At 38.4% G+C, this 13,832-nt stretch overlaps 2 protein-coding genes across 2 annotated transcripts in view; both read right to left on the bottom strand.

The window, feature by feature from the left end:
• LOC119682735 (serine/threonine-protein kinase PAK 3-like) overlaps positions 1–13,832 on the bottom strand; it is a 491,650-nt gene that overhangs the window by 4,469 nt on the left and 473,349 nt on the right. The gene's annotated exons all lie outside the window — the stretch shown is intronic.
• LOC119675645 lies at positions 947–1,786 on the bottom strand. The gene has a single exon (XM_038086852.1). The coding sequence runs from the start codon at positions 1,784–1,786 to the stop codon at positions 947–949; it is 840 nt and encodes a 279-aa protein (XP_037942780.1).

Below are 13,832 nucleotides of genomic sequence, written 5' to 3'. Positions count from 1 at the left end.
GTGAATGAAGCGTTGAAATGTTTGACCTGCATTGCAAAGTCCGAATGCCATGTTAGTAAATTCAAATAATCCAAATGGAGTTATGATCGCCGTTTTTGGAATATCCCCCGGTTCAACTGGTATCTGGTGATATGCCTTAATCAGGTTGAAAAAACTTTTTGGTTATATAACATGTGTGCAAAATCATGTATGTGAGGAACTGGGTAACGATCTGGGATGGTGATTGCATTTAAGCGACGGTAATCTCCACAAGGTCTCCAACTACCGTCTGGTTTTTTTACCATATGTAAGGGGCTAGCCCAATTGCTGCTTGATGGACGGCATATTCCGGCTGTGACTAAGTTTTGGAATTCTTCTTTTGCTGCTGCTAGCTTGTCTGGAGGTAACCTACGTGGTCTCTCACATATTGGTGGACCTTTTGTTAATATGTGGTGAGTGACTTTGGTCACCTGGCGATTTGTCGGTGTTGGTTTAGTGATGTCGATGTATTCTTTTAGTAGATCTGCAATTTTGCAAGATGTGTTCACAGTTGATATTTTTTGCGCATTTACCTTACGTTCACTTGCGGCTGAGAAAATCTTTGTTGATGTGTCGATCAATCGTTTCATTTTTATGTCTACTATTAATCCGAAATGATTTAAAAAATCTGCACCGATGATTGAAGTGTTTACATCTGCGATAATAAATGGCCATGTGAAATTTCTTCGTAAGCCAAGAGCTAGAGTTATCTCTATTTCTCCAAATGTTTTGATCATAGAACCATTTGCTGCGTAGAGTATTCTTTCGTTCTTATTGTTTGTATTTGAATTTTTTTGTTTGGCGGCAATAAGTGAAACATCTGCACCCGTGTCTATTAGGAATAATTTTTTTGTCTTATTGTCATAGACGAACAGTCTTGTAGATGTTTCGTTTACAACTTCCTCTACCGCCGTAGACGAAGTCGGTTTTAGTTTTTTGTGCCATATGTGCATGGCTGCTTGCAATTTTTTGCATTTGACCCATATGTTCTATGATACCAACAATTTGTACTGGTCTTTTCTTCACTATCGTCATGACATTGCCGGTTTCTGGATGTTGAACGTGAACGTTGATTTGTTCTTGAGCGGTGTTCGGTTGATAATTTCGAGACCATTTTCGTCAGTCTGGTCACTTCTCGTTGAAGTTGTTCGATTTGTGCATCACGTTGAATATGAGCTGCTGCAGGGACGTTAGCTGCATTGACGTAAGTTCCTTGCATTGTTGAGTTTATACGGATTGTTTCGGTTATGTTGTCTGCCAATTCCGCCATCTTAGGTAGTTCCACTTGAATTGTGGCTAGACATGTCTGTACTTCTACAGGAAGACGTTGTAACCATAACCCTTTCAGTAATTGTTCGTCTTGTTTGCTTCCACTAATACGTTGCAATTCGCTTAAAAGATGGGATGGCTTTTTATCCCCAAGCTGTAAACCACTAACTAATTTTTGTATGCGTTTTTGTTCACTATCCGCAAAGTTTTTTATTATTGCTTGCTTGATACCTTCGTACTTCTGAGTTGCTGGTGGATTCTGTATTGTGTTATAAATTTGTTCTAACAGCGATGCATCCAATGCTGCGATAACTGTGCCAAACTTTTGAGTATCGCCCTTTATGTTGTTGACTTGGAACCAGTAGTCCAACTGAATAAACCAAAGGTCAATGTTGTTTTTTATTAATGTTGGCATCGGCAGCTTTATTGCAGTGATTGTTGCGTTTTCGTTGATTGGGTTAGTGTCTTCAGTTATCTCCTTTTGTTCTTGAGTAGCCATTTTTTATATTCGGCGTCGGCTTGGTCACCAATGTAGTGGTTTGTTATGTTGGGTTTTATTTCGAATTTAACACTCCGTATTGGTAATGGATAAGTGCTGCTTTGTCTTTTTCCAAACTACTACTGGCGGGAACTGCGGATATTGTTGTCTCCTTTGTGCCTTGTTGACAGTTCTTTTATTTATATTTTTTGGTGCTGCCACAAGGTAATTCACATAATACTGGATTCACATAAGGGTTTTGTTTGTAATTTTAGCTGTCAAAAATTGTCATTTTGCATTGAATGCAACAACAATTGACTGCTAAAATTACAAAAAAAAATCTCGTGTGAATCCAGTGTAATGAAATGTTCATGGCATCCAATTTTTCTTTTATTTTTATTGAAAAAGAATGATTTATTTATCATTATCCAATAAATAAATAACACTTGGTAAATTTTTATTTTCTGTATGTGGGAATATCAAAGAAATTTAATTTTACTGTTTATGTTCAACTAGTTTAAAAAATTTCAGATTTACTGTTTTAATTCTTCTTTATGAAAAGCTATCAACGTATTCTGTAGAGGTAATATGATACATGATTTCATAATATCCATTGATTCTCTAATCATCCAATATTGGAAATAACTGCTTGATTTTATTAATAAAAGATTAAATTATTCTAAAAGTATTGCCGCTTAAATTTCCAGATCATTTCAGTTCTAGTTTTAATGGACGTTGTTATCAGTTTCGGATTTTTTAGTGGGTTTCTTCACATTACTGAGTATTGTCAGATATTGTCAAATTTGATCAATTTTGCAATCTTTAATCGGTTTCTGCTGAACCTATTTTAAAGTTCTATACATTAAATTTAAGGAAATAAAAATAGCAATGCTGGTTTCATATACGACACCTATCTGGAATTCATAGTTTTCGCAGTTTATTTTGAAATATCATCGGGTACTACAATTTTGGGTGAAATTTGTAACATGTTATAATAATCATTTATTGAGTTTATTATATATTCAATTAATAAAGATTCTTATGATTAACTTATTGTAATATATCTTAAGGTATTGTTATCGCACAAGTAAACGAAGTTGGTTTTTCCCGTTTTGCTTTTTCTACGCACATTGTATAGAGTGTATATGTGAATATGCGCTTGCTTTGTAGTCGTGTTGCCAGATTGACGTGTTGTCTATTTTTAGTGCTGCCATAACATAATAACATAACACGAGATTTAGTTTTTCTTAAATGTATAATACATTAAATTTATATTCATATTACTATTACACGGATCCATAATATCTATTTATTCGTTTAAAACTTGCTCTCCGTAAATACTGACCTAATTTTTATAATTAAAATTAACCTTAATGGTGCCTAAGCTTTAAGCGAGTTGAAGTGTAAAGCCCAAAACAATTTTTCCGTTAACTTTGCAGTTAAGCTGGTTATGTCTTTGAAGTGCAGTTTTAAGTTGAGTATGCCTGAACCGGGCGTTACGGATGGCATAGTCAACATGTGGTATAAAGTTATGCTGGGATAAGAAAACAATGCCAAGATATTTCAGCTTGGGAACAAGCTGAATTGTAGAATTATTAAGCCTGAGCTTAATATTAGAGATGCTGTAACCTCTGGGATGATCACGCTGCTGGGCAGTAAAGGCAATGGCAGAGATCTTGGAGGAATTCAGTTAAATCCTCCACCTGGTATAGTAGTCGAAAAGAGATTTAAGGTGGGCTTTAAGCTCATTGGAGACGCGGTAAGGATTACACGATCGCATGAAGACAAGGCAGTCGTCTGCGAAGCAGATTTGCTTAATAGGGGTCCGCGGGAGCGGGATGTTTGCCAAAACAGGTTGAAAAGGAGGGGTCCAAGAACCGAGCCCTCAGGGACGCCGGCGTCGATTGGAAAAACCCGGGACAGAAAGGAACCAACTCGAACCTCAAAGGTTCTGTTGGAAAGAAATTTTTTGGACTATACTGTAGAGCGTAGGAGAGAAGCTGAACTGGTGAAGCTTAAGAATTAAGCCTTCAAACCAGACAGTATCGAAGGCTTTTTCAATGTCAGGACTTAGTGCCACAGTGGGCTACTTTTTGAAAAAGCCTACGCATATCTCGTTTTGGAGATGATGCAGGGCATGGACGATGGAGGTTTGGCACCTAAAGCCGAACTGAAAAGGTGGAATAATATTATTCCCAGAGGAGAAAGACTTCAGCTTGCTGGCTATAAAAGTCTCATAGAGCTTACTCATAGAGTTGAGAAGAGAAATAGGACAATAGCTGAAGGGTTCAACTTTGGGTTTGTCACTTTTGGCAATGGGACAAACCATGGCCTTCCTCCATGGCTGGGGGAAGGAACCAGTGTTGTACGCATAGTTGAAAAGCATGTCACACTTTTTAAAAAAGTGTGTGTACGCCTCATGGCGTAGAAAGACACGCAGCCAGTGCCAAATGACTTTTTAAGTGTTTTGAGCTGAAGAATGTCGATGAGTTTGGATGGGGTGAAAAACCCTTGGGTGTCTTCAACATTAATGCAGTGAGCGGAGAACTGCGGGAAGAAAATGACAATGCTTGGGACGCATTGTCCCTTGAGGTTGGCTTGGGACGCATGAGCTTGCGTTGAAGCTACCTGTCTAAGGCGATAAGTTCGGCGGCGAAGCAATTTCCTCAGATTAATGGGGTGAACGATAGAAGCATCAAGTGGAACTTGATAAAATTTGCGAACACGCACCTTCTGAACATGCTCATCAATTATGGAGGCGAAGATGCTTTTAAGAGTACAGGCAGCAAAATCGATCTCCACAGGAATCATGTTCCTGTGTTCAAGGATATTTAAATTAAGAAGACGGTAGTCGAGAGCGAGGTTGAACTCCGACCAGTTGGTGCTAGGAGAGTTAAAAAATGTGCGAGGGCAGGCACGAGTAGCTCTGCAGTCGTGAAAGGCAAGCCTTACTGCTTGGTGGTCAGATATGCCGTCAATGACTCGTGGGTCACCAAGGTAGGAAAGGAGGCGATCATCCGCTAAGAAAAAGTCAATGAAATTATTGACATGAGTCGGAACCGATGGATCTACCACACTTAAAATAGAGCTGACTGAGCTGCTAGTTAGCCAGTTGAATAGCCTAGTGCTACTAGGGCAAGAGGCAAAATTATTTGAAAAGGGGTGCTTACTATTGAAGTCATCACCGATAAGGAAAGGGACAAGAGGACAAGGAGACAAGGGTACCCAGATCACAAGGGACAATGTACGAAACAATAGAGGAAGTATGATAGACGCAAAAGATGTTAACATCAGGGCGGTTGGAGCGAGAAAGAGTACTGCCAACCGCCAATAGAGAAACAAGTGAAGGGATGTGAATCCTAGTACACTTGAGGAAGTCTTTTGCCAAAATGGCGACTCCCCCACCGACGCCGTCCCTATCGAATCGGATAAAATTATATCCTTTGACATCTACAACGTCTCTGATATTCAGCCGTGACTGAAACACAAGGATGATATGGGAGTTGTTGCGTTCAGCAAAATCCGCGAAAAAGGTACGCCTAAGACTGGAGTGTGTAGAATTGACATTTATGCAAATGATCCTTAGATGATTCATTTCAAAGCCAATTCGAGGACTATCTGGGCAAGAAAGGCTTTCTTGTGAGAAAGAAGGCTGTACTGCTGTTTAATGCCTGCAGCAAAGGCGAAGACTCCCTAAATATCAGGGAGAAAGGAGGCAGGCTTAGGAGCACGGATTGGGGAAGGTTTAGCTGCTTTAAGCAGCGAAGTGGACTTAGGGGTTGCTCAATTCATTGGGGTCCTCAGGTCAATAGACATGAGGGGAGGATTTTTTTGCGCATGTGTCTTACTGGCGCGAAGAAAACGCAGCTTCTTAAATTCAAAACAGCGGTCATTGGCCAGATGACCAGTCTGACCACAATTACAGCACCTGAGAATAGTGACTGCAAGTTACTCCTGAGTGACTGGGTCAAAAACAGGAGGAGGAAGTTGACACTCGCCACGAGGATGTGTCTCACCACAGCGCACACAATGATGGGGGTAGTTGCACAGCTTAGCTGTGTGAAAATAGCGTTGGCAGTTAGAGCATTGAGGGATCTCATTGCGAGATTGGAAGCCGCTTAACACTTAAAAGGGATTTAACGTCCGTGGAAGGGACAGGATGAAGCTCACAAATGCAGGAATTGGCATATCGAGAAGGATTACGCTTTGTGAAGCGCGCGGGGGAACTCAGATAAGTCCGTCGACACGTCGACTTCAAGTCATCCTCATCATAGGATGAAGGGAAGCTCTCAAGGAGGACAGGAGTGACTCGATCCTCTGAGGGGATGGAGGCAAAACTCTTAACTTTCTGCTCACGGAGCAGAGAACTGATATTGTAAAAGGTATCCTTACTCTTAGTAATGATACGTGTGGTTGTGCCGTTTACGCATTTACCTAAATTCATAAACAGCATTGGAAAAAGCGGATTTTATTGCGGAGCCAAGCTCCTTGACATTGACGGCACGGGCCGTAATGGCTGGTGGCGTCGAAGACTTAGTGGCCGAAACCAAGAGAACAGTAGACTTGGCACTGGCTTGAGGGAGACTAGTAATGATACAGATGGTAGCTGTGAAGGTAGAAGGGGGTACAGTAACTCCGGCGGGGGAAGAAGAGGAAGTCTTTTGTGGGGCCCGTAGCAGCGCCAGCTTAGTGGCAAGAAAGGTATTTTTAGAACGAAGCCGGGCGTTTTCAGCCCCAAGGGCTGCAACGGATTTTAAAACTGACGCAAGTTGCTCATCAACTTGCTTACGGTTTTAAGGGTCAACGACAGTCCTGGATCGTTTCAATGACGGGGATGGAGAGATCGTCCTAACATCAGAGCTAACCTTACAGGATTGTGGATCGCCATCTTCCATAATTGCTAAAGAGAATTAGTAAACTCAGGAGAATTAAGATATGATTTGAAAGGTGAGAATAATTTTGGAAGGAAAGGAAGAATAAGGATTAATGAAGGTGGAATAGAAGATGAGCGAGAAAGATATATATATGTAAGTACAATATAAATTCAGTATATAATAAATATAAATTGAATGTAAATATAATTACTAATATAGATGCCACTATAAATACAGTATAGTAAAGATATAATAATATATGTAATATATATAATATAATATAATAATAGTATAATGTAATATAATAATATATATAAGACTAATGAAGTTTTTGCAACAACATTCACCAAGAATGGGAGTTGATGTGAAAATTATAATCTGTATACAGTGGTGTCGCTAGGCGTCAGCGATGTCGGCGACCGCCGACGGCCGACGGCCTCGCGCCCACAGTGGCCTCGCAAAAAGTTACCGACTGTGGATTCTAAGCACTTAATAAATATTTTGAACAATTTGGTTTAATAATGGCATTAACCATATTCCAAGTATTCCCGAATGTTTTTATAGTAACCAGATTCATGTTCACAGTTCCAGTCAGTATAGCTTCGACGGAAAGAAGCTTCTTAAAGTTAAAATTGATTAAGACGTACTAGAAAATTATTATGATCCAAGAGAGACTATCTCCATTGGAAATTCTATAAACTGAAGCAAAAATAGCAGCTGGCGCAAATTATAATATAATTTAAAAAAAAATTGAGTGAGGCTCAAAGTAGGAAAATTGATTTATTTTAATTTGTGTTTATTTTAATTTGATTAACAATAAAACTGGGTTATAAAGGGGGCCTCGCAATTCTGATGTCGCCGTCGTGCAGAGTTGGTCTAGCTCCGCCACTGTCTGTATAACTCCAAAGGTGATTGAAATGCTTCCTCCTACTCCGATTTTTTCCAAAATCGAAAGGAAGAAAATAACAAACACACCGAAAAGTTCCTAAGCACTTTCTTTAAATGCACAAGAACAATGTGCACTTAGTCAAAATTGAACAAACCCGTTGTGCTTCCTCTTAAAGATTGATAAAAAATCAATAAGGAGAATACAACTAGTGAATGTACTATCGGCATGAAAATTTTACTATGAAGTTGACGCGAGACCGTGTTGAAAGCGGCCGTAGATAGGTTTAGCTCATAACAATTACAAGATTTATAAATAGTCTAGAATTGTCTTAGTTGGGCCTTTAAGCACACAATAGATCTTTTAGGTCGAGATGCATTCATAACCTATTATTTGAATAAATAATACTCTTTATGTATCTTCTTATGTTGTTAATTTTAACTATTGTGGAAACAGTTATCTGTGAGTTGTTCACTATTTTATGTTCTACAGTTGTTGGCATAACAGATCTGCAAATTTTCCGATTTCTATGATTATGCTGTTAGTATCCAGTTTTTAAAGACTTTTAGAAAACAAAATCATAGAGTATTTTGTTTTATCGAAAAATTGATATATCTTACCCATACTTTCATGTTTGTTAAGTTATTGTAAAATAAAACAGTTTGCAAAGCTTTAAAGATTTTAACCTAGTTTATTTATTATATTGATAGTAGCAGTTTTTAATATCTATATTATTTCATTCGCTCCAAAGCAACCAAAAAAACCTCCACTCTACGCGTCGTATTTCGCCATACTTCTTTTTAAACGTCAAACGCTCGATATCACGAGGTTGATAACCATACAGCAACTCGTACGGTGTGCATTTCGTTGTCGCATTCTCCATCGTATTTAGGCACCATTGCAATCTTACCATATTTTCGTCCCATCGTTTGTCAACCGTATTTGTTGGTAACAGCATCGATAATATTGTTCGATTAGTCCGTTCGGCATGAGCATTTGCTCGTGGAGTTCTTACTGCATTTTTAATATGTCGAATATGGTTCCGAGTACAAAACCTCTCGAAATCTTTCGCTGTGAACGCAGTCCCTCGATCAGTAATTATTTTCGTTGGCATTCCACAGTAACTTATAACTTCATTTAATGCGCTGAGTACGTGCTTTGTCGCGGTACTTTTAACTGGCTTTAGTACGGTAAATTTCGTAAAAGCATCTACTATAACGAGTAGATATTCATTTCGTTTCACACTTTTAGGAAATGGTCCTAAGTGATCCATATGTATGGTCTTGAATGGTACAAGTTCTATTTTATCGAAATGGTAAATTCCTTCCCTTTTCCCCCCTGGCTGTTTATTATACGCACATTCAACACAAGATTTAATATAATTCTTTGTGAAGTTTCGCATTCGTGGAAACCATAGATGGGTTTTAATTCGGTTTATCGTCTTTTCAACGCTCATGTGTCCTGCGCTATCATGACAGTCCCGAAGAACTCGATGTCTTAAACGTTTCGGCACGACCCATAAAAGCTTATCATCAACCATACGATACAGCCGACCGTTATGTATTTTATAACCATCGCTTTCAAGTCCATTTTCGCGTTGCACGTCAGCCACGATTTTCTGAAGGTTTACGTCTTGTAATTGCATCGCAAACAACCAGTCGTATTCGTTTAGTCCAACCTTGAACGTACGCATGTCCGCTGTGTCGCCTTCATAAACATTTAGTAACGGATTTCGACTTAGTGCGTCCACGTGTTCCATTCGTTTCGCACTTTTATGTTCTATATTTATATCAAAATCTTGTATACGTAACCACCACCTGGCTATTCTTGGAATTAGCTCGCGCTTTTGCATCGTTGTTTTTAATGCACTGCAGTCTGTCACCACCGTGATCGGTTTACCGTATACGTAATAACGCAATCTCTCCAGAGTTTCGACAACGGCTAATGTTTCCAGCTCGTAGCTGTGGAACTTTTGTTCATCTATCGTTGTAGATCTGCTGTAGTACACGACCGGTTTCCATTCGCCCATCTCATTTTGTAACAGCACGCCTGCTAACCCAATTGAGCTTGCGTCAGTATGTACTTGATGCTCAGCATCCGATCGATAAGCAGTCATAACTGGCTTCCTCGTTAATGTCGATTTCAGTTCATTGAATGACCCCTCTTGCTCGTTACCCCACTCAAAATTTACGCCTTTATGCAAAAGCTGTCGCAATGGTTTACTCACGATCGCATAACCTGGAACAAATTTCCTAAAGTAACCGCTTAAACCCAAAAATTGTCGTACTTCCGTTTGGTTTCGGGGCCTTGCGAAGTTTTCGACTGCTAAAGTTTTTGCTGTACCAGGGCTAATGCCGTCTGAAGTTAATTTATGACCCAGAAACTCGATCTCTCGATTTAGGAATATGCATTTTTTTATATTTAGTATCAATTTCGCCTCACGTAATGCATTGAATACTCGTTGTAATTTACTAAACATTTCGTCTGCCGTATTTCCGCCTACGCCAATGTCGTCCATAAAATCCACCATATCGCCAGGATGAGTCATTTCTTTGACCTTGGCCATCGTACGCAGGAATACCGCCGGAGCATTCTTGAGTCCGAAAGGCATACGTTTGAATTCATACAACCCGTCTGTCGTTATAAATGCAGTATATTTTCTGCTTTCTTTCGCTATTGGTATTTGATAATACCCTGAGTTAAGATCAAGGGTTGTGAAATAAGTATATTGTTTCGCTTCTTGCAGCCGTTCTTCGATACTTGGGGTGGGAAATATTTCTTTGATCGTGTTGTTGTTGATACGCCGATAATCAACGCATAAGCGATCTTCGCCATTCTTTTTCTTGACTAAAACAATAGGGCTGGCAGAGATTCTGACTTCTGGATGATACCGTTTTCCAAAAGGTCATTTACCATTGTTGCCACCACCGACCGTTTTGGTGCTGGTACCCGATAAGGCTTTTGTACGATTGGTTGATCGGTTGTTAATGTAATTTTCATTTCCGTTAAACCCGTTTTGCCTATTTCGCTCAAGCTTGTGGCGAATACGTCTCTATTACTATTAATGAGATTGCACAAGTCTCGTCGTATTGCATCGTTATCGCTTCTACAATTGATTTCGTTCGTTGATATAGGGTCCCGCGTAGTTATTCTTACTCTTAAGTGTCTTGGCGTTTTCTCTAAAGTAAACGTATCGCGCTGAATTTGTACGACCACACACAACATCATGGCCTAGCAATATATCGGTTGTCAACATTTTATCGTCTACTACATAAAAATATATTAGTTGGCTTACACTGTCGACGGCAAGTTGGGCCCTAACCCCTTCAGTTAGTCGTACCTTTCCACCGCCGAACCCCGAAATGTTCATGGAACATAACTGAATTTGACCATTAATATTTCTCGATACTGTTTTCCGTATAAGACTGCACTGGCTACCTGTATCAAGTAGTGCTGTACATTGTCTACCATTTATTCAATTCGACGCACACTTGACTCCCCACAGTGCGTACTCTGACCTTTTGGGTGAACTCTTCCGCAATTGTTACACCGTTGTCTACGTTGTGGCTTTGAACATTCGCGCGAAAAATGTCCCGCTTCACCGCAATTGAAGCAAGCTCTAACCTTCGGTTCCGTTCTAAACTGTTTCTGTCCGGAGTTTTCATTTGCGTCTCCACTTACGCTCGAATTTATTATCGGATTTGACGATGAATTTGCCAAAGCTATTTTGTTCGTTCCATGTTGCATATTGCGTAAAAAGTCCTCAATACTTTCGCGAAAATCTTTTAAATTATTAAACCGTAGCGGTGCGATCGCCGCTTGCAATTTAGTGTCGTTTAGTCCATTGCGAGTATATTTTATAATGGCACTATCACTTATCTTGTATCGTCGGCCAAGTGCCGCAATTCGAAAACAATAGTCAATGATGCCTTCATTAACATTACGTACCGCTTGACTCAATTCAAAATTAATGTCAGCTTCGTCACATTTTACATCAAATTCTGCACGCAACTTATTCGAAAAACTGCTCCACTCGCTATCAAATTCTTGTAGAGAATCCAGCCACAACCGCGCTACTCCTTTTAACTTTCCATAAACGGCTAGCAATAGTTGTTTTTCATTCCATTGGAATGCATTAAGAGATCTTTTGACGCGATTGATAAATTGTCCAACTGTAAGACCATTTTTATCTGTTGGATCGAACACGGGTATCGTTTCGCTGATATCTTTTACCGACCCATGTTGTGGTAAATCGTTAACCACTGTAGATGTAATTTCCGTCTTCTGATTTTCATTTTTTTCGCTCACGTTTTCCGTAGGTTTACTTCGTGTCACGTTTTCTATGCCCATTACAAGTTGTTGAATCATTCGTTCCATATTATCTATTCGTGAATTGATCACATCTACCGGCTCGCGGATTTCGTCTGCTTTCAGGTGCTCTGTCAGACGCAATACTAACTGCGCTTTGTTGCCCGTCGTATCTAAACCTTCTTCCTCCAACGCCTCCTTCAGCTCGCTTAAACGCATATCCTTCAACTTCACCATTCTCATTTTATTACCGCCGTTAATTTATAAACAACAAATTTCGTTCCCGTTTCGTTTTGTTTTTCTTTATACCTTAACTTCGCTTTCGCGCATGTTAATGTGTTGAAGCGCTAGCGCTCCCAAGGACACACTCACACGTTTCGGCTAGGCGCTGTTTATCCCACTTCTGATTTTTGTTAAGTTATTGTAAACTAAAACAGTTTGCAAAGCTTTTAAGATTTTAACCTTGTTTATTTATTATATTGATAGTAGCAGTTTTTAATATATATATTATTTCATTCGCTCCAAAGCAACCAAAAAAACCTCCACTCTACGCGTCGTATTTCGCCATGCTCCTTTTTAAACGTCAAACGCTCGATTTGCTATTTTTGCACACTCATGGTTGCATTTTCGTATTTTAATTTTTCGTGTTTTTACATGTTTTAGGTACTTTGCGCAAATGGGAGAATAATTTTGCACATTTTAAATTTTTTTTTTATCATCAATCATATTCATAACTTTTAGACTTTATTAAAACTTGATGCTTAAAAAATTAACGTTTTCCAAAAACCCTAATGTATAGTTTTTCTATGCTCCAATGAATCTCCGAAAATAGCTGTGGGTGTAGATTTTAATGCTTTTAAAATATTTGGTCATCATAATCCTTAACATTTCATGTTTTCGAATACTAGCGTCTGGTATATAAAGTTGTTGTCTTTGAATACTTTAAGAATTTCGGTTATTTTACCTTTACCTATATGTATAGGTCTGAATTTTTTTGAATTTGGGCTTAGTGCTATCATCTAAAAATATTTGCTGCTACGCAAATATCTGAAGGTATAGTCACACGTGGTGGTTCGGTAAATAGATTGAAAACCTAAGTAAGACAAGTTTTTATCAGTAATCATCTAATTTTTAAATTGTATAACTCTATAAAAAATTAAATAACATAAAATAAATTTAACAAAAACAAAATCGACTGCTTTGACAATTTAATTTTTCAATTTTTACGGGAAAAAATTCAAGGATAATGTTGTAACGTTTATCATTTTATCACATTAAGGATATCGTATATATGAGGTGTATATGTCTAAATAACTCTTATATTTGATTCAACTATCGGTTACCGATAGTTTCGTATTATATTTCGTATTAATTTATAAACCACTTTCATTGGTTCAGGATTTTGTTAAATTGTGCCTAACTTAGTCTGTAAATGTCTGGAGATATTTTTACAGTTTAGATTATATCCTTGTTGATTGTTGATGTTATATAATGTATTGTTATTAAATTAATAAATATTGTGGTCGATTGTATTACTTACATTTATTACGCCCACATTCCTATATATAATATATTGAGATCTAAGGTTTGCTATCTTTGTACTATATGTAAGAAAGTTTTGAGGATCAAATCATCACTTATGCATAGTACAAACTCTTGGTACTATCTTGCCATCTTGCTTGATGGCTTACTACTATCTTCTATTTTCTGTGAACAGATTATTTAACTACTGTTACAACGACAAACTGTTGATATTTGTTTATTTTTGTTTTTCTTAATGAATTGTTTACATAGAAGATTGTTTATAAAGGCAACATAAGTTTCTATAGGAACAACCATTTTAATCTAGAATGTTTACAAATAATTTCTTTGTTTTTCTCTATTTTTAAAATATCAATGAACTTGTAATTTCAGTCCTTCAAGGGTAAATTCCTGAAGAGGAAGTACTGCCGAGCTATGTCATAAAACTTGGTTGGGGAAGCTCCAAACCAATTGTTGC

The sequence above is a fragment of the Teleopsis dalmanni genome, chromosome 2 (genome assembly GCF_002237135.1).
Source record: "Teleopsis dalmanni isolate 2A chromosome 2, ASM223713v2, whole genome shotgun sequence".
NCBI classification, from domain to species: domain Eukaryota; kingdom Metazoa; phylum Arthropoda; class Insecta; order Diptera; family Diopsidae; genus Teleopsis; species Teleopsis dalmanni.
Note: the sequence above shows the minus strand (reverse complement) of the source record. Positions and strands in the feature narration are given on the sequence as shown.

Coding starts and splice junctions, on each gene's coding strand:
- LOC119675645 (XM_038086852.1), bottom strand. CDS start 1,786: ATGGCTACTCAAGAACAAAAGGAGATAACTGAAGACACTAACCCAATC.